Below are 22,528 nucleotides of genomic sequence, written 5' to 3'. Positions count from 1 at the left end.
ACGCGAGGTAAACTGTAATATATCTTGTGAATAGTGCGGCTAAAATACTGTGAAAGCGGTGTTCAATTCACACTCACGCAGTTGTTGCTGACATGGTTGAAGTATATGTATCTCTTTAGAAAAGCAGCAAAGGCCCTCTTATAAGAGTAATAATATATCATATATTGTACTTGTATTTGTATACGTATTCCTGTAAGGCACCGTTATGTAGTCATTGGAAAATAGCATCATGTGAGTATTTTTGTTGTCATTACTTAGCTTCAAGAACTAGAACAAAGCTGAAATGCAATTTGCTGAAACAAAAATGAGAAAATCTATTGATACTTTAGAAACGAAGTATTAATATGAAACATATCATAGTCTGATCTGTTGAACCCTTCTTAAGCCATAGCAGAGTCTACCAGTTCTGTAATCTCTGTCGTAGAAATAAAAATCTTGTTTATTACTTCCTCAAATGTTTTCTCTGAGCAAATTAAGTTCATTCACGTTTCTTGTCGCTTAATCCAATAAACAGACGAGCATTAGGCGCTAGATCGGCGCGTTAAGCTCTTTTGTTGTAGAACCATGTGCCCTGGTTATATTTGAAGACCACTTCCTATTTGCTTGAGAGACGTAATGGTGTATCCAAAACCAGCGTAGACAACTGTACTTGATGACAGGTGACATGTGCAGCATTTTGCCAAATTGTCCAAATAACTTTACATGCACTCGGTATTTGGTTTATCGTATATCATTCGATCGTCTGCTAGTTAGCATAAAAATATGTAGGGCTGTGCAGAGTCCAAAACATTCACGCCATAATGCATGTTTTCTTGTAATTTTTATGAAGGCAAAATACTTTATAGCCATGCTTGATTTATCTTTGGACACTTGTGTAATTTAAACACTAAATGATTTCATTAATCCCACGGTTGCTAGCAGTTTCAGTATAACTCACTTGATCCTCTTCTGAAGCTGCATTGCCTGCATGGCCGTAAAAACATTCGTTTATTCAAACAATTGTGCTGACTATTTTACACCAATAGCATTTAAAGAGATACTTTAGCCTGAATTAATAACACCAAAACTAATAATAAAGCATCTAAGATTGGAATTGGGAACAAAGCCATTGTCAACAAAATTCCACCTAAAATATTTTACCCCATGGCACTGCACCAAATACTCGGCATCTCATTTCATATGACTATCCATTGATATTTGGACAAAGGGAATGTTTTAGACATACCTCCAAGGTCAATAGCCATAATGGGCGATATGAAATTACCCATTTCCATGAAGGACAAGACAAAGACCACAGGATCAAATCTTTAAAGCGTCCCTTAGTTTCCATTTCGAGCGAAGGATAAGAGCCCTCTTTAAAGTATCAATGTCAAAAACGTGTCTGGAAATGTGTGCCATGGTTGGTGATGTTGTTGGTCATGGTCAAGCCGTATGACTTTGTGATGGTGATTTGTACCTGAGTGTGAAACCTTGGCAGCAAATACCCAGCTTGACCAGTATTGATTTCAGCCGGTTTTGACCAGTGGTCCCCAACGTGCCTGTAAACACCATGCTGCTCACCTCTAGATTTACAGGCGTACTACTGTAACAGAATACTGATACATGCAGTGACCTAATTGTTTAAATATCTTTGAACCATGCACCTGCCTGGCATTTTGTCAAGCTGATCACTTGTTTACGGACACATATCATGTCATTCATTTTGCCTCTTGTTATCATGCATAGGAAATTACTGGCATGGGCCATTTAAAGGATCTGAAGTGACACTTTTTGTCATTTATATTAATTAGTCAAAGGTAATGCATATGCGACTGGTAAATCCTTTGTATAAAACCAGACTGCTATAAGATAACTCCAATTGACTGTCTTCGTCAAAATAATGGCATTGCTATCTATCAACATGTCTATCTCATGCTTATGGAACCTACTAATCTTGAGCCGAAATACATGTATATAGACAGATATTTAGATCATATCTCAGTGTGAATCCATTCGGTCACAAAAACGAATATGGAATAGAATAGAATGTCTAGGTTTTTAAGAATCTAGTGAATGTGATATGACTGGATGGCAGACAGTCGTAAATGAACGTTGTATTTGGCTCGACAACTGCGGAAGAAACTCTACACAGTCTTTCAAAGGTAAAGTGCATGTCACCGTATCACAGACTATCGTACATGACGCCATCCACAACAATTCAAGGTCGCCATATTATCAGCTGGAATCAAGGGTGTGGAATAAATTAGAAATTAGTGTTAATCTCAACAGGATGACGTGGTCAAACACGTCCACGCCTATGGACTTAGTCTAAGTATGATATGACAAATTGTCTTGAAAAATGTAAACGAGCCAATCCGCCCATGGATTTGGTGGAACCTTCAAACACCAAAACCTTTATTTTGAATTAAACCGATGAAGCCTAGGTCAACATAACTGGAATGTGAGTTGTACCAGTTGGTTCTTTGTTACAGAACTAAGGGAAACATAGATCCCCGCATGTCGTATCAATCCGCGAATAATGTAATAAACTGGACTTTTGTATGAGTAATGTCCTCTAAATAAAAGTAATAAGTTCCACAAGATGACATTGTGAAATTATTTGTTGATGTTCTTCATTGTTCCGTCAAGCCTGCATAGCTCATAAGCCTTTTTGAATTGTTGCCAAACCATAACACGAGCTTCATCAGTGATGCCCCACAATGGTCCCATGTGGTCAGTGTTAAGTGGTGGACAAACAATCTTCACTCTATGTGTTATAATTTACAAAAGACGCTTAATACCAAATACAAACATTTCCTCACGGACATGGCTAACACATAAAATAGAACAAAAAGGATTTGAAAATGTTCCAGAAATGGAATCCGAAGATGAGCCTAAAGTCTCGCGACACCCAAATTGTTTTGTATGTTTTCTTTTTTTGTTTGAAATGATCCTAAATTTGTCCAGAATGGAATCTCGTGAACACGTATTTCCAGCGTAAACGCGTTTTCTTCAAATTTCGCTTTTTATCTTTATAGAATGTGTAAATGGAATATCCACTTTTGCCAAAGCCAAAAGGTTAGTTGTACAGTTAATACTATAGGCGTTTATCTTTTCCGGGGAAACAATGACCACAAAGCTAGTTAGAATGCTGGAAAACAGTTGTTAAAGTGTCCCAATGCAAAACTGCTTCCAAGGGACGGCATTTCTTCAACACAGACTGCACTGATTTGTACTGACATGCATAAACATTGTTACTTCCCATCCGTGTAGCCTGCATATACAATGCGTACCACCCTTTCAACAAAGCATGCATGTATACGTGGGTTGTAATTAAAGGCTCAGCACCAACGCTGGTTGACAGTATCAACTTAGAAATGGTTGGGTGGGTCTCGGTGACAAATATTTGTCAACGTCTTTCCTTCGGTACTGAGAGCATAATGTCTGAGCATACGGGATGTTTTCACAAGACATGCCCTTAATTAGGAAAAGTTCATCGATGTTCCTGTAGTTAACTGGCAAGGATGTGTTTAGAAGGAACTTCATTGTGTAAAGGGAATCTACTAAACAGTTCACACGTTTACTTTGGATTCGATACGTACACATGCACTTAAATCAGGAACTATGCATCCATATAGATTGTCTTATATTTTCCCTCAAAACGATAATTCCTAAAAAGGTTTGTACATGATTCAAACGATGATATATTTTAAGTAATATGTGCATGCACTTCAGTGAGACCTGTCTTCTTGAGCTCAGCAAATACAAATAACAGCTAAAAAAAGCTTACATAAGAAAATCTATTTAGGTTTACAGGAAAAGTGGATTATTTTACGTCTTGGCGCCATTTGTGCAGATTCTTCAAAGGGAAGGATTCCAGGAACGAGGGAAGCCGCGAGTTCAGATGTATACAACATCGTTCTCAATGCCACACTTCTTGCTACCCTTACAACGCGGGTCATGATATGGACCGATGCGGGTCGTGCCCTGCCCTGCTACTTTGGTCATGTTAGGTATCTCGCCTTTGGCTGGGAATTGACCATTCTGTTTTGTTATGTTGATAATGTCTGCCGCCAGGAAACTCAAGCCAGCCGACGTAAGGTAATCTGCCATTGCGGCTGAACGTTTAACATTGCACTTGGCTTCCTGATTGTGTGAGGATTAAATACACATTCCTGTTGTCTCAGTGTAAGATATTACCAGTTTATACTTAAAACGTATTACACGAGTTGTAATATTTTTACGTGTGAATGCAAACGTTTAAACTTTAAAAAATATGTATGACCGGAAAACACAGGCATACAACTTCTTTAACAATATCTTGTCTCTCTCTCTCTTTTGCGTCATTTCTTCTTCGCAGACTTTAATCTTTAAAGTCAAAGATTAAATCAATTTTCAGTTTTAAGATGAAACGTTTTTCTACGAAGCTCCCGTGGGGGGTGGGGGGTGGGGGGGAGGACACTTGCGTACCAATATCGTAATAAAGACTTGAAAACACGTTATAACGACTTTTTAATCACGTAATAATGTCCTTATATTTTTTATTTTTCGCATCTCCATAGCTAGTTCAAAGTACAAGACACTAAGAACAGTGTCCCTACTTTATTTAGTCACCATGTCGCTAGTCACATTACCACACGGTAACATGGGTGTCCTAAATAGCGGTGGTGATGTATAATGTAACTGGGACACTTAGGTTAGTGTGTCATACTGTGGACAACCTATGGTGATGTGTAAAATGTAAGGACGCTAAGGATTGTTCGTGGTACTGTGAGCTAGCCTATGATGACGTATAAAATTTGAGAACGCTTTAGTGTATGGCACAGTGAACTAGCTATCAGGATGTATAAAATGTAAGGACACTAATGGCATGTGCAGTAGGACATTGCAAGGACACTGAAAGGATTTAATAGTCGCTATTACGAGATTAAAAAGTCGAAATCATGAAAATTAAAGTTTTTAAGTCGTTATTTATTTATTTATTTATTTAAATTCTGTATTTATGTTTATTTCTTATTACCTTTTTAGAGAGGTAGGTGGGGATGCTTAAAACCAACATGCTCATCTTAACTGATTATGTCAAGTGTGACACCTACGACACACTTGAGGAACGTTGCTTTAGTTTTAACCTGCTGCAATGGGGTGCCAAACATTACACCAATGCTAAGATCTTAATCGTATTTTATTTACAGTCGCGGCTGGTTTGAATCCACGTGATTCGGAGGCGATACACTGTAATCCACGACAGTTAGAGATGTCAATATGCGTATCATTTTGCCCCTCGGGATTTGGCCCCAGGGGTCACGTTGGGGGTTTAACCACTGCACCGCCAAGGCCCAGTACCGGAGTGTTCCCATACGTCTATATAATCATTACGCCTACACAACTGTTGTTCACCGTAGTTTTACAAATTAAGTACACATTGCAAAAGCATATTTGAAAGACATAAAATATACTGAACAAATAGCCACTTTTTGGTTTATGAGACACTTTGGATGACAACACTGTAATCCATAGACATACATATATTTGTATAAAATAGTCATGGCACATTGTCAAAATATTTAATAAATAATTCCAAGAATCATAAAATTCTACTTAAAACATAAAAATATAAACTGAACAGTTAATAGACAAGTGATGGAGAATATTCCCTAATTTCATTTCATATGGTGAATATGCAGTAGAGAGACAGGCTTTCTGAGCGATTTACAGGCTTCAAGGATTCATTTGACAACAAAATCATGTAGCGTTTGTCATATCTTAATTTACAATTCATATATGCATCAAAAATATCTGTACAATACCAAATCCCTGGCCAGGTCAAGACTAACTACGTGTGCACCATATGTACGCGCTGACATGTTCACTGTGTGGATCTGTACATAGGATTGTATCATTTGATTAACCGCAATTGAAGCGACCCCCAGCAGATAAGGGTTAAGCCTCCTCACCCACATACTCTACTCCCACGAGGGAGAGGAGATATTTCACACCTGCAGTATCAAACACTGGTAAATCTGCGTTCAAAGGCAAATTGCTAGCTAAAAGAAATCCGATAGACGTAGAAAAAGACCTGGTCCTTGTGCCTACACATACACAGTGGGTGCCAGTCAACAGTCAACCAACAGTTGCCATTCACAAGGTGTCCCAGCCTTGGTGTAAAGACCTTGTATCAATGATGCTTATTTACCTGTTATCTTAAATCGGTTCACGTGTTCCAGTCGTTGATGTTGCCGACCAAGTGTGAAACTCTTCATTACTGAGAATATTGCTTTTGATCATGTAAGTGTCGTGATAAACCAACACAGAGTATTGGACGCAATGTAGCTTATCTCAAATCTATTTGTTTTACGCATATCTTGGTACCTATTGTCTTTGAACTTGTAATGGTAATCTGGTTGGTGTGCTTTCCTTTTTCGTCTCTTGTATTATTCACACCATACTAAAAGAGCCGTCCAAGGAGGTCTCAGAGGTACCATGGTGACTGCATATGTTGCCTCAATCAACGCTGACATAATGTCTGAATAAATTTTGAGACGTTGGAAATTATTTGCTGTGCTGATACATATGTTTGTGAGTACTTATCAAGCAAAGGTAAATGATTATCACAAAATGATAACCTCAGTCTAGAATTTTCAAACTGGTATATCTAAACCTGTTACAATCAGCACTACACGCAAATACTATTTTTCTGATTCGTGTAGCTGCTGCTATTTTTGTTAAGTCTCTTTACAATACTTTGTCTTATTAATTGCACCAGCTGGATCCTCAACCATTCCTCAATTCTTTGCATCTGTTCGCGTTAAGGTGCCAATTTGGCAGTGGTCGGGTAAATAACAGCCATACTTTAACTGGTTTCCCAAAAGGATCAAATACAGGCTCTACAGAAGTTTATTTCAGTAAAACAAAATCTATTTTGTTAGTACTGGAAGCTTAGCTGTTATGCAAATGTCTAACGGGATGGTTTGGGACAGTGGTAGACGGGAACACTAAGAAAATAATTTAAGTATGTATCTTTCAAAGTAGATAGATGCCCGAATTGTACACTTGCACCCAATCACACGTGATCGTTCTGTACTTATATGCTGGGAATCAACTTAAGTCAATATTATTGTTTTAACAATTTCTGATTCTCTGGTGTGATGAAACACACTTAAAGTACATCCCCTTGTTTGGCAAACGTTCAGTAAAAACGTTTCAAGCGTTACCTTTGGCTAAGCAATCAGTCTTGGATGTATTTCATTTTTGCTTTGAGATAATTAAACAAACCCGAATCAACTTTTGAATAGATGAAATTATGTGTTCACTTAAAGAATTCATCATTATATTTACCTATCTTGGCTTGGTATTTAAAGTTGTTTGAGGGTCTTTTAGCAAACTAACCTTAACAGCGACAATGTATTTGTAGAAGGAACTACACTCATTTTTCGTGTTCAAAATAAACCCAAATCCAAGCGTATCGCACTGTATTTTGAAAGCATATAACTTGCAGACAGTCAGCATTTCATTTGGTCATTGTGTGCATCATCTCTACAGCATTCCAGTACGTATGTCGAGACTGGATATCGTTTGTTTAGCAATTACTCGGCACTGTATTTGATGAGGCGTCGGCTAATGGAAGGCCATGCGCAGATACCAGGACCTCTTTCACGAAGCAACTTCTGCTAAGGTTAACCTTAACACCCATTCTTTAACACTGCACTAAGGTTACCCTAGTGACTAATGATCACCTTAGTGCTTTGTGAAAGGGGACCCTAGCCTACTGCGCTAGACACATATTTTATTAGAGGGTCTTCTGAACTCAGAGATCTTTCAAGGTGAAGACACAAAGTAAAGATCAGGTGCCCTTTAGTCTGCGCCAGTGTAAATTAGCAAGACAGCTGGGGAGAAGGTTGGGGGAAGAGTCAAGTTCGGTATAGGTGGAGCCATGTGGTACCCGAGCACGTGTTAAAGTAGTGGAAGGGACTGAGTATGGTACAATGTCAAGAGGGCGACGGTTTCACAGAACTTTCTCAAAAAGTCAAGCTGCTTTTGATGGACTCCATGCGGCAAGCTATTGCAGTAGTCCATCCAAGATGTCACCATGATACTGACAAGGACTTCTGCGACTTAGGGGATCAACATGAGTGACATCATTAGCCTACACTTCCATATTAGCATACTGGCATATTGGCTTACTGGCACAGTGAGATGTTGGCACTATAGCGGACGTTTCATTGAAAGCCAAAGCCAAGCCACATTTGACATACGTAGGGGCAGTACTTACTCCCCAACTCACTCACTCATTCTGAGATTCGCAATTCTTTGGCAGCTACAGATGAGTGAGTGAGCGAGTTTAGTTTATGGCAAAAGAAGATGACGTTGGTTAAAATGTATATCATGACACTAAAATTGTATAAATGTATTGTAATAACTAACAGGTTACAGTGCTTTTCGTCAGGCTATAGAAGGCGGTGCACTCCACTCCACCATGACGTTTCTTTCAACATATGAATGAACCGAAAGTGCAAATTTCATATGTGGGTTTTATTTTACTCTCTCATTACAGTACGTATGGACTGAGAAAGATGTCTGCCACAATTACCCGAAATGCAGTCCGCCATTCTAAATGTCGAAAGTAAAGAACATTCACGTCCTTTATTGCAATCATTGTTCACAGACAGTTTACCAGATAGTTTGATATATTATAACACAAGATAACTTGTGCATATCTCAGTTCTATGACTCTGTCGTGTCTGTAGTACAACGTATTGTCTTATGACGAATACTTTGGTGTGAGGAATCAAAGTATCATCCCTCAAAACAACAGTTCTGGCTGATGGAAGAGCACAAGGGAGTTAACTCGTGTCCTACGTGGTATGAATTTTACGGCGCTTCAAGAGTCCCATTTGTATCATTTGCTCTCAGCGTGATGTGAACTGCATATTTTAAATGTCAGCTATAATAATCACAAATGTTATTATACAACCGCGGTTGTTGTTCCTGTCGCTCACTCATGTCTGTCCCAAAGTCTGTCCCGGGAACTTTCGGAAAGTAGAACATGGAAGTGTAGAAAGCGTCATGATTAGAAACCACGGAAAGAGACGAGTAGTTACGAATGGATTAGAAACCTTTCATAATTTATCCCCTCCACGAAACACGAAACCTTACTCATACTTTTGAATGAGGCGAATAACCATGGTGATATTACCATGGTTAGTTTGTATCCATGGAAACCATCGCGTCATTTGGGGCCTGACATGATAACTAAAAAAGTAATATTAAATGTTTCATGAACATTGTACATGCTACAAGTGAATGTCTGCCGCGGTTGTGGGAGTAAATAAAACAATCCTAGAATACAAATGAACACCATCCGAGCTCAGTGACAGTCATCACTACTGTGTAACTAATATCGTATGCGTAGTAACATTTATAGCCATAGGTATGGGGTGATTCTGATCCTTAGTAGCTGATGTATACACACACGCTCGCGCGCACGTACACACTAAGACACACAAAATAGCCTTAACGTATTGGTGGTCCTTTGATCAAGAGAAAGTACTCTACTTAGCTTTGACAACAATGGGAAAAAGCGGACGTATAATATCGGCGGAAGTCCACAAAAGGATATGACGTCACAATCTTCCCAAGGTCGTCAAGGTCAACATAATGGCCGGCAAAGTGTTACGGTCGCTCTTCTGTGCTAAGCCATCCACTGTAAGTTTTTTTGTGAATTTTTGTTTAAGAAGAAGAACATGGGAACAAAGAGCATTATATTGACGGGTCTAATGTCTCTTTACTGCGTTTTAATATCTCCGTCGTATCCACAATGTCAGTGATCTTGAAATGGTTTTCTTGCAGACGACGCAATGTCAACAAGCACATGTATCTCACGTGGATGGTCAGATGTTATAACCGGTTTGGGGAGTCAGAAGTTCAGTACATGAATCGACGTAGAGTTTTGTTTCACTTTTCTCATGTAGCAGAATCACTTAAACATCTGCAGCCAAAAATTACGCCACAAGTGACTCAAATCAACAGGTTGAGGTATACACTATTAGATCTAATGTGAAAAGTAAAAGCCTTTTCTAAATATTCTGATATTCCATGTTGTTTAAGATAACTCCAACATTGTACATGTTCATACTCACATATTTCAAAGTAATGAAGTCAAATCAATCATTCAATTGCCTGCATTTCCACTGTCCTTGGGAGTAATATATAGCCTGTTGAAAACATGATTAAATATCCTGGTTTACAGTTTACGTATTTCTGAAAGGAAATATTTCTTTGAGTTGCATTTTCGGAACAAATTCATGTTTATTCACTCTGTCGAATTTATATGGTAAAATTGAATGGAAAGGGTTGTCAGTCACATGACTGTACATGTTAGCACAAATTTTTAATCAGGATGTTGCTTCTTGTACGAGTGATTTATCATTTGTTAGCTCCAAGTTCATGTTTGTGGGTTTCATCATTTCCTAATGGCCCTGGTCTTTATTAGGGCACTGAGGTGATGCCGATAGTGGCCTAAAATACCTCACAAACAAGCAGTTCAGATACAGAACTCATTTCTACAATTTCACTCTTCAAATCTCTGCATACAGGTGTTGTATTAAAAACATGATGACATGTTTAGAAAGGGTTCAACAATTACGTTTTCATCAAACATTGTAAATATTTACAATATCCCTACAATGTTAACTTCATGGAGTGTGGAATTAAGGTTGAAAAATAAGATGTGCTTGATGTCAAAGAAGTGGATATCCAGATTCAAAGAGCCCAGAAACCACTCACACCCTGAACTTGTAGGTTGGGATTATTTTCAGCATGTAGTAATCTTGGCATATGGACTGCCTGATCCCTAATGGACCATAAGAAGGTGGTGTTAAGTTAAGCTTCAGACCAGTGGATAAAGCTGCAGATTGTATGTCAGTAGTATAAACGAAAATTATTTACGAAGGGCATATTGGTTGTAGGTTAATATAGCATTTTTCAAACTGATTACATGTACCTCTTTTCTGAAGCTCTGGAAGCAGCTTGAAGAACATGAAAACATTGTATGACATATGTATTAGTAAAGTTCAGTGAAATACTGAAACCATGGTTACTTTGTGCTTGTGTGTGTTGTTACCATTTCTACAGCCCCATTTTCTCTAAGTTTGTATACAGTAAGTCCTTTGGATGTCGTGAATAGAGAGAATCATTCAAGTAAGTAATCAGTCAATGTCAGGTACAATTACAGGCCTCAGGAATTTATTTGGTAGAATGAATTATGCTTTGTTTAGGGATGTGTACATGTTTAAATGGCACTATCTTTATATATCAATGGCTATGACACAGCTACGCCACTGATAACAATGTATCTTTGTTTGCAGAGCATATTTCAAAACACCACTGGGTTGAAACATTTTTCCAGCCAGGTATGTGTGAATTTCCTTTCTACCATTTAATTTATGATTAATAATTATAATGTATGAATCTCCTATCTTTACATCAGCAGTAGTGGTAGCATTTTTGTGTAAGCTTTAACTTCTCTTGAGTTAATACAGTCTTAGCTCTTTTGAATCATTAGAACAGTTTGAACAATGTTTGGTTCAGTAGGGACAAATAGACTGTGTAAATGAGTCTGAATGTCAAGCAGAGTCGGCCTTTAACTAGGGATAATCCGCAACAGCTGTCACTGATTTATCCGTCAGGTTACCACTATTGATTTGATTATGTGCACAAATTATTCATTAGTTTCATGAATAATAGCAGAAGATGAGGTAGGTTCACATGCAAGATTTATTTTTGGGGCACATATGTATGTCACACAAGACACTGTTTTATTCATTATTCTCTGTGATTTATGAAAAGAATGATTCTGGATGGTAAGTAGAATTCCTCGTTTGTATCATTGATATGCAATATATCAACACTCACTGAAATAATTGTAGATCTCCCAAGCAAGCCTCAGAGCATTAAGCCTTGAACATAATGTGTTTATATATTTCATATCAAGAGATATTACTCTTGTACATTAGAGATTGCTTGTAAGTGCTGATGCATTGTTTCCATTGTTATAACCAGAGTTCAATTTATTGCAAGGTTCAAACTGTGACACTCATCCCAGGAGATGGCATAGGACCAGAAATCTCTGATTCTGTGAAGCAAATCTTTGCTTCATCAGGGGTAAGTCCTTGAACAGTCAGTATATGATCTCACCTCTATATCCATAATTACATTGAATGTTCATCACCACAGACAGCAAAATACCAGCTATATCATAAATCAAAACCTGGAATATCGATGCTAAAATCAGCCCCATATAATTATGGGTTTTTTTAACATCTGTATTTTTTTCTACACTTATTCATGTTACTAACATTTTTATTCTGTCTAGCTAAACACGCAAAGTTGGACTATGAGTTTAAAATTCTTCACTTTAACATAAAACTTTGGCTAGAGTTCTTATAAACCAGGTTATGTGTGTCACGTTTCACAAGCCTTGAATCACCCACCCCACCCCCAAACATTATTACCTAGTGACCCCCAGATTCACAGTTCAGTAAGCTCGGGTCAAGTTGTTTTGAGGGTTTTTTAGCATGCAAGATGCAATTTAGGGCGGTGTTGTGTTGCATGCAGTAACTAGTTCCACGTTTTATTTGTGCAGCATCCTATGCACACTTGCAGACAACTGTAGACAAGAGTTGAGTTTGAGTAATTTCTACCTCCAAGGTTTAAGAGTTTGATTTTATTTAAGATTGCAATCCGTGCAGGTGGATTAGGACAATTGTATAGTGATTGTAAATTTGATTGTAGGGGCCTACGATTGACTGTAACTAAGATTCTAATGTGGGATTTTAGAAGTTGGTACAATGAGGATGAGAATCTACACCAAAAGGTCGCATCCAATGCAAGAAAGAAGTTGTCTATCCATAAAAGTTTTCATCCTCAACTAAGATTGCTCTGTGTAAATGGGCCGTGGTTACAGCTGTATTTAAACCTCCTTTAATCTTTAATAGCCCGCTCAGGATATATGTTTAGCTTGTATTGCTAACGTGACAGTCTGCTTCACTTTCTTTTCATTCTTGATAGGCCCCAGTAGACTGGGAGGAGGTAGATGTTACGCCAGTGAAGGGACCTGATGGCAGGTTCCACCTTCCCCAAAAGATCTTCGAATCAATGGGCAAAACGAAGGTTGGACTCAAAGGACCACTTGCTACACCCATTGGAAAGGGGCACCAGTCACTTAACTTGGCACTTCGGAAGTAAGTTAGGCTAATGCTTCTTAACAGTGTATGACATTTACCTGAATTCATCAGTGTTCCATATGACCTATACATGTCTTAATGTCAGTCTCACAACTGTTTGTCAAAATAGACCTAAACATGTATCACACATCGTCTGATGGTTATAGGCATAGTTTGTTCTGTCTTTCACAACTGCCCCAATCTACCCATGTCCAGTTCAGATGTCTTCTGGAATATATTGAAATGAAACAAATATTTTATACTTTATTTGCATGCATCCACCATATACATGTAGATGATCATTTTTTGCTTATCATCAAATAGATTACTTCAGTAAACATGTGTCATAAGAACAGTTTTTGATTTCAACTTCATTCCAAATTTGTTGGGACAGTGGAGAAACCTATTGGTTATTATACTGTCCACTTGTCATGCTGAAGATCCAGGTTTGATTCCGCACTTGGGCACTATCTGTGATGCACAATTCTAGTGTCCCCTATTGTGATATTGCAGGTATATAACGAAAAGGGTTTAAAGTCTCACTCCCTCACTCTCCCCAATTTGGTTGATTTGTATTTTTGTAAGCCATTGTTTTAATTAGTTCTTTCTATTTACAATAATGCCATCAAATTTTTTTGGTTATGGGGTTCTCATTATTTCCACTTGCAATTTTTAATCCCAGGTTCATACTTGTAAGCAGTTCCTTTGATTTAAGTGATGGTTGCCTATTCAGTAATTGACTTTGTTTCAGAGCCTTCAGTCTGTATGCTAATGTGAGACCGTGTCGCTCTATTGAGGGGTTCAAGACACCCTATGATGATGTCGACATTGTGACCATCAGAGAAAACACTGAGGGAGAGTACAGTGGCATTGAGCATGTTGTAAGTGATTGAGTAGCTTTCTACTTCCTTTCATTTTCTCCTTATAACTCACATGTTTGTGAAGATTCACACTGTGAATAAAATGTACGGATAGTGGTATCTGTAAGGGTATTGGATGCATGCAGGACTTGGGCAACACACTGGTTACAGTCCGGTCCATACATCGTATCTCTGTAGTGCAGTCAAGAATAAACATCATGTTACACAAAAAATCTCACAATATGTTTATGATACAATGATTTCAGTAAGTTTTATGTAGAAAATATAATATTGTTTCATGTGACATGTTTACAAGTGGAAAAAAGGTGACATGATGACAAACAGGCAAAGGATTAAATTGTTGCATTAACTGAAATATTCTGTGCACATCAGGTAGCCTACTGATAGCTTTGTGAGGCATTATAAATGTACCAGGGATGGTCATGAATTATCCCATTCCTGTTTTGACCTGACAGCTTTGTCCTGTTTGCAATGTATACATGTTCAAAATCTAAGGAGTTGTCTCCCTTATTACATTCAGTTGTGTACTTGAAAGGGTTGTGTGCTTTGAGAAGGAACTGATTTGATCAATTGTTGATGTTCTTGACATTAGCAATGTTAATTACAGTGATGTTTTTATGTTTTGGTTTGGTTTGTTTTTTTTATTAGATTGTTGATGGAGTTGTACAGAGCATCAAACTTATCACAGAACAAGCGTCCAAGAGGGTGGCTGAGTATGCCTTCAAGTTTGCCCGCGAAAATGATCGCAGCACGGTCACAGCAGTCCACAAAGCCAACATCATGTAAGTTGATGCAAATTTATATTATGATTTTTATCGGAATTACAGCAATCATGCATTTGAACATAAGAAATGTTTGTCTTGAAAGTGGAGTCAGAACATTTTGGATCAGCAGAAGTTGAGTTGTGGTTAGGGTAAACATATGAGCATGGGTGGTGGGGAGGGGGAGTTGAGCATCTTGATGTAATATTTCAGTCACTATATTTAATGAAAAGGGTTACAAAGTAGAATGAAGTAGTGAATAGGTTTAGTTTTATCAAATTTGGGGTATTACAGTAGATGTTAGTGAATAAATACATACATGTATAAAGTTTATTTGAATTACGAAAGTAATATAGTTTGATTTTTGAAAATCAAGCTAATGGACAAGCTGAATAGTGATGATTCAACTCCTAATTTCCTTCTTTTTTTCAGGAGAATGTCAGATGGTTTGTTTTTGAAATGCTGTCGAGAGGTAGCAGAGAAAAACAGAGATATCAAGTTTTCTGAAATGTACTTGGATACAGTTTGCCTTAATGTATGTGTTTCAGTTTCTCAGTGTTTTAGGAATCACAGATATTGTCGTCCACAAGCATGTATAATAATGGACCCATGAAGGTCCCGGGGTAGATATAGGCCTTCAGCAACCCATGCTTGCCATAAAAGCCAAGTGTGCTTGTCATACGAGGAGACCAACTGGATCTGGTGGTCAGGCTCGCTGACTTGATTGCCACAGATCGATGCTTATGTTGTTGACCACTGAATTGTCAGGTCCAGACTTGATTATTTACAGACTGCCGCCATATAGGTGGAATATTTGCTGAGTGTGGCGTAGAACTTCACTCACTCACTCATTCACTCACTTACTCGTATATAATAATGGTTGTTCTATGTTTTTCCTCTGTCCTTTCTCACTCTGGAACATGTAATACAGTTAGACTGGTAAAACTGAATCAGATACATGCTGCTTATGTAAAATATGCTGCGATTATCCATCATGATGGTATATGTATAGGTGAAAGCCTGCCTTCCAGGGGAAGGAAATACCATCAGTGATGGATAGTTTCAATGTAGATGATCATTTAATGAAGCTGCATAACAATAACTGAGACACACGTAAAATCAATTTAATGACACGAAGTATAAGTAGATAATTTAACCCCACCTCCTTCATCGGCAGTAGAGCATCTGCCTATGAATCTGAGAGTTGCAGTTCCAATCTCGCCAAGGGAAACATTTGTACTTTGAGCGTAATCTCAAAGGATATTATTCAATTGATTTCACATTGTATCATTTCAATGTTGATGTTCATATAAAGTTAGGAAAAGTAAAACCTGGGAAGAGGTCTTACTAACGAATAGTAAAACCTGGGAAGCGAACTTTCTAGCGAAAAGTAAAACCTGTCCCTCCAAAACAAAAACCTCAAATGCGGTTATTCTGGGAAAACAAGAGATGACCTAATATATAATGAGAAGCTCACTTCAGGCTCATATATGTTAAAGAAAACACTTCTCAGTTTTGGTAGACAATGTAAGACCTCTGGTTACATTGTCTATAAAAACCTTGGAGGCTTGTTTTCTCCTTTACATCTGACCCGTGTTATACCCATAGTACAGTGAACCATTCAGAAGACTTTCAATGTAAGTGTATACAATGTACAAGTAAAACAAGAAATTCGAGTTCATATTTTTTTTAATTATTTCAAAATCCCACCACCAGTGCATGTTCCAACCTGACTGAGAACAGGTGGTGATGCATCAAAGGGCAACTTTCCTCAACGAATGCACGCACATCTCACTGATTTTGCATTGCACCTATCCAAATATGTGTAGGTACAGTTGTGAGACAGATGTGTTCATAAATTTGCTTGATTTGTTAGGGTGGTCAGTAGTGGTACATTGCAAGTTTCATTTGTAACGTGTAAGATATAATAGCTTGCATATTGCGATGAAGAATACTGACTCCCATTTGATTCCTGAAGCTGAATACAAGACCAGCTGCTATTGAGACCCATGTATTGTTTTGTAGACCTTGTAAACTTTACTGACTGTATATTTTAGTATGTTATATGCATGACAGTTCATAATTTTGGTTTGGGGGAGATGGGTTACGGGTGGAACTCTGACAAAGTTGACAAGTTTGAAAATCCATCAGGTCTCTCTTATTCATCATGAACACTGACAATGGTATCTTATAGCAAAAGATTTCATCATACTATGATCCTCTTCATTACAGATGGTCCAGGATCCAACACAATTTGATGTCCTGGTTATGCCAAATTTGTATGGTGATATTTTGAGGTAAGGAGAGATTTCAATCCATCCAATCAATGCAATAGACAGCAAAGATTATAATAAAGGACTCTGAAATGAGATGAAATATATGTCTTTTTACATGAAAACTCTCATTATACTTCCAGTGACTTGTGTGCAGGCCTTATCGGTGGCCTTGGAGTCACACCAAGTGGAAACATTGGATCAGAGGGAGCTATTTTTGAATCAGTGAGTTTGTGTTATCATCAGTTATCAATTTTCAAACTGAAAAATTTACATTAGGGTATGGTAGTTTCAATAATCATTATGTTATTAATTGTTTGATCTCCATTCGAGAACATGATGTGTCAATAACGAGACATATGACTTTATCATCCAAGATTGTTCCACAGGACTTATCACTTGTTATGATTATCAACACTCGTTGATATTGATGAAATTATCCTCTGCAAGCCTTGTTTATTTGTTACTTTATCAACTCGTATTGATATGTTTGATATCAGTAGACACTTGGGTGAGATTATCTATGTATAAATAACAACTTTTTTTTTTATTGCAAAGGATCATATAGTTTGTTATTGTGCAAGAATGTACACCAAAGCATCACTCTATGCAATAAATGCAATAAAGTGGCCATCAAAAATACTCAGTCCCCTTAATTTGCTGATTTAGCTGCACAGAACAAAATATGCAAAATATTCTCATACAGCCAGATATTGAAAATTAATGAATTGATTGGTTTAATATGATTCTGTATAATTTATTGAAAATCACAAGTCTATTGACCTACTGAGGTTATATACCTGTAGTAATGTTGTAAAATATCTTTAGTATTATGAGCTGAAGGAAAAAAGTGAGGGATCACATGAAAAGACAAGTGTTCCTTTATTATTTTTTTTAACTGGTTTCTTCACAAGCCATGCAATACAAAGTCTTGTCTTGTCCACAATGCTTGAAAAGAAACCGGGAAAAAAACATGAGGGAACACTTGTCTTTTCATGTGATCCCCTATTTTTTCACTCCTTATATATTTGGTTACCGTGAAGATCCAGGTTAGAACTGATCCTCAGTAACCCATGCTTGTTGTAAGAGGCAACTACCGGGATCGGTTGACACATGTCATCATATCCTGAGTAGATCCATGTTCATGCTGATGATCACTACATTGTCTGGTGAAGTCTCGATTATTTACGGAGTGCTGCAAAATAGCTGGAATATTGCTGTATGCGGCACAAACAACAAACCAGCCAACCAACCACAGGAAGGAGACCAAGGACGATTGCTCTGCATGTGTTATTTTTCTGGGTTCTGGGGGGGCTTGATCGGTCAGATCATGCTATCCTTTTCCTTTTCCAAATGAATGTTTCGTCATGACGTGAAACAGTTCCTATGTCTAAAGACTCTGTGTTAATCGTAATGGCAGGTTCACGGCACAGCTCCAGACATTGCTGGGGAGGACAAGGCCAACCCCACAGCCCTGCTACTCAGCGCAGTGATGATGTTGCGACACATGGGCCTTGGAGAACATGCTCGTAGGATAGAGAAGGCTGCTCTTGAGGTCATCAGTGAAGGAAGGGTATGTCAATGTCACAGTATTCCATAGGTTTAAGATTTATCAACACACTCTTTTCCGTAAAAGTTAATGTGTGCATCTGATTAGGGATTATGCTGTTTTTATTCTGTTTAAAATATGAAAACCGAAACCCCTATCATCAATGTTAAGCTGACAAGTTAGTGATAACTTAATGACTATCATTGTGTTGTTCATACATATGTGTCCCCCACAGGCTGTTTCACTCTAGCTGTTGTATACGTGTCAGCATACGCCATCAAATAGTGTTCACTAATTCAGTAATCACATTGAGGAGGTATTTAGTATTTTCTTAGGGAGACAGTTTTTTTCTTCAAGTGCATTATCATTCATATAAAATTTCCAGTTGATGTGAGTGTATAATCCATGATAACATAAAGTGCATGCCTAGTTCATATTACAGTCTGTCCCGTTTGTCATCTGTCCGAAACCTATGATTTGTTAAGTTTCTTTTTGAGGTTCTTGAGAGACATTTACAAGTTGTAATTCAAGTAACAGACAAGTATTATGGATGACAACTTCTCGTTTATTTTATGTCACAAGTTTCATTTTATCTTGAAACATCATGAAAATTATGCACTACACCATATACAAAGATTTAGATATGCTGAAAATTCAGTGAAAGTACAGCTTTGTACAGGTGGACTCAAGTGTTTGGGACGTAGATTGATGTCATGTATGTTACTTGTCAATTCAGTGGTGTACTATACCTTACTATACTAAATAACATGTTTGTTTTGTCCCCAAGGTGCTGACAGGAGACTTAGGTGGAAATGCCACATGCTCTGACTTCACAAAAGAAATCTGTCGCAGGGTGGAGAGCTCATCATAAGATCAGGCTTTGGAAGCTCATGTACAGCACAAATTACAATCTCAATTTTCCCTTGTTTAACTTTTCTTTGTTATTTATTTTATATATACATTTTTTTTTCATTTTGCTTTGAAATTGAAAGTTACACTTACAGATGTGTATGGTTCAAAATCTTGTAATGTCATCGACACCTGTGAGCGTTTCCTATGTGGCATTTGTTAAAGGTGTAATCTGTCTGATGGGAATTGAGATCCTTCATATACATATGTATGTCAGGTGGCCATGTGTGTTAGACATGAAAATGATAATTCAAAATTTACAAACTTTATGAGTGTTATTTAATACACAGTATGTTTGCAATTTGAACATTATATGTTTATATACGATTTGGGGCATTTTCTTTTCTGCAATACACACCTTGTTATTGTGGCAGTGTTGAATGAGTATATATGGAAATCAATATACTTCTATCATATTTGTGAAGGTTTATTTCAAATGGTATTTCCTTTTTTACCTCCATCAGCCACAGGATAACAGGCTGATAGAGGTTGGGAAAATGCTTGTCTTCATAAGAACATATTTTGGAACAAACTCAGAAAATCATTCTTAGACAATTTGTTGAACTTTTCACTGCAGACTGGAACAATCCAAGCTCTCTTTCTCTCAGCTTCAGCTGATACTTCTGTAATATGTGACATAGGTTGTTCTGCTCTGAATTGTGTGTTCCTTGGATCATGTTGACCATATCATGATGTAGCCAGATTTTGTTACGGCTACAGTGTAGAACTGCCTTATCTCAACTCCAGCATATTTCAGATACTGGGCATAGATGTGTAATTTACTGAGAGAGAGGCTGTTGCACGGATCCACAAAGATGCATGAACTTATAATTCGTATGCTGGTTTTTCTCTGGCACATGTGGATTGAGCACAGATAAACATCCAGTTTGTGATTTGTCAACAGCCCCTTGTGTAGTGAGTGTGCCATGCTAGAGTATAGAACCATGAGATTACTGAAGCAACTGTCCCATTACAGTTGTGTTTGACCTTTATGTTGTGTGTATAGTTGTTATATATCTTCAACTGATCAAGCGTAGATGTATATTAGCATAATATTGTTAACAATAAAATGAATTGTCATGAGCTTTGTAGTGGTTTGTTTGTGAAAACAGGCTGGGTAGGATTGTAAAAGTGCAGTAATGCAGGCAAGTGTTTACACACACAAAACAGATAGATATAGATATATATCTGTTTGTGTGTGTAACACAAGTGTGACAGGTGGGAACCAGCCAATCCAGCCACTACAGCTAAATCCATATCTTCACCTTTGTGTGAAAGTATGGAGCTTTCTGGACTTCTGGGTGTACACAAGACTGCAGAGGTTAATTAGATATATACTCAGGGAAACAAATTAAGGAATACAGGAAAATTCAAGCATTCATTTAATATTTTCCAGTTTTCATAACTAGCTTTGAATAGCACTGTTGGAGAAAATCTGAGAATAAACAAGGAACACTACCATGAAGTAGTTTATTGCAGTGACCCCAAACAATTTCTTATCAATATACTTCACATGAAAGAAACATTTGTTCATTTATTTGTGCCCTTACAAATAGAGTGACCAGTCACAGTGGTTTATTTCCAGCAGCATTTGTTATTACAACATGTCCATCACCGCAGTAGATGAGTTATGTATCATTGACAAATACGACCATGCTCATCCACATGCTTTGTATTTGTTTTCATTGTGGAAGTCCAACAGCTGGCCATGATAACAGTTGACAATTTGACACTGCCCATAGCACAGATTTGGTTATATTGTAGTCCCATATACACCGATAGCTGTTATCTTGCATGAGAATTTTGTTTTGCACTTTACAGTATTTCTGATCTGTTAAAATCCAAGGTAGAATTAATTTTCAGCAACCCTTGCTTGTCATAAGAGACAGCTAAACTAAACAGATTGGGGGTGGGAGGCTCGCTGACTTGGTTGACACATGCCATGGTATCCCTTTTGCATAGATCTATGCTCATGATGTTTATCACTTGATTCCATGCACCAAGTTCAAGTCCTATCCTAGGACATAACCAGGTGAACTGGTGCAAGACTAGCCTTACAGTCCCAAACCAACTGAGGAGTTCAATCAGGTTAAATGTTCTCCACGTTTCCACATTCTAATGTACAGTGTTCCCAGAAATTATTGAGAAAATCTTTGTTTTTTTTTCTAATGATGCTAAGATTGGAAAAGGGGCTTTCACTATGAACTAAGCATACTAAATAAGGGAGACAACTCTTGAAGGCTAAGAAGGCAGCTCATTACGTCAAGAGTTATCTCCCTTGTCTGAGCAGACGGCTTCCTGTGTTGACATGGGAGAATTTACAGCAAAAGAGAAAAGAAAGCTCATTCTAGATGATTTTGAAAGGGGTGAGGCTGATGCTAAAGTGTTAGCTTGTAGACATGGTATTCCTCTGTCTACAGTATACAGAACTTTGAAGAATATTCAAACAGGAACCGGGATAGAGCACAAAGCAGGGGCAGGTCGGCCTAGGAAATTCAGTGTTGTGGATCGCCGAAGACTTGGGCAGATTGTGAGTAGGGGCAAATTGAAAAGTGTTGAGAACATCAGTAATGAAATGATTAGCAGAGGAAGTCCTCAGGTATGCAATGAAACAGTTAGGCAGGAATTACAGAGACTTACTTGGGTGAAAAAAAGTGGAATTCCCTCGCCGTTGATGAAAGATGCACAAAAGGAAAAACGTTTAAACTGGTGTCGGGCTCATGAAAATCAAGATTGGGATAATGTTTTCTTTTCGGATGAAGGTTCTGTTTGGCTTTTCCCTAATTGTGTGAAAATTTGGACCAAAGATACTGTCAAACCTATATACCAGCGACCAAAACATAGCCCGAAGTTTCACATGTGGGATGGCATATCGGCTCGCGGAGTGACGCCATTGTGTGTTTTCACGGGAAACTTGACAAAAGAAAGATACGTTGACATTCTAAATGGTCACCTT

At 37.9% G+C, this 22,528-nt stretch overlaps 1 protein-coding gene across 1 annotated transcript; it reads left to right on the top strand.

The window, feature by feature from the left end:
• Positions 1–9,590: 9,590 nt before the first annotated feature.
• Positions 9,591–20,655, top strand: LOC137278219 (isocitrate dehydrogenase [NAD] subunit alpha, mitochondrial-like). Its single transcript, XM_067810434.1, has 11 exons — positions 9,591–9,681; positions 11,343–11,387; positions 12,055–12,138; positions 13,045–13,217; positions 13,951–14,080; positions 14,729–14,862; positions 15,274–15,376; positions 17,074–17,138; positions 17,258–17,339; positions 18,535–18,687; positions 19,451–20,655. Exons 1-11 carry the CDS (start codon positions 9,634–9,636, stop codon positions 19,532–19,534), a joined length of 1,101 nt encoding a protein of 366 aa, XP_067666535.1. The 5' UTR covers positions 9,591–9,633; the 3' UTR covers positions 19,535–20,655.
• The last annotated feature ends 1,873 nt before the right edge of the window (positions 20,656–22,528 follow it).

Source organism: Haliotis asinina, chromosome 3 (assembly GCF_037392515.1).
Source record: "Haliotis asinina isolate JCU_RB_2024 chromosome 3, JCU_Hal_asi_v2, whole genome shotgun sequence".
NCBI lineage: Eukaryota > Metazoa > Mollusca > Gastropoda > Lepetellida > Haliotidae > Haliotis > Haliotis asinina.
The sequence above is the reverse complement of the archived record's forward strand: the minus strand, read 5'-3'. Positions and strand labels throughout refer to the sequence as shown.

Bases quoted from the DNA above. Each gene is read 5' to 3' on its own strand.
- LOC137278219 (XM_067810434.1), top strand. From the start codon at position 9,634: ATGGCCGGCAAAGTGTTACGGTCGCTCTTCTGTGCTAAGCCATCCACT. The intron at 13,218-13,950 runs GTAAGTTAGGCT...ACTTTGTTTCAG, and splicing joins CTTAACTTGGCACTTCGGAA to AGCCTTCAGTCTGTATGCTA. The intron at 14,863-15,273 runs GTAAGTTGATGC...TCTTTTTTTCAG, and splicing joins GTCCACAAAGCCAACATCAT to GAGAATGTCAGATGGTTTGT.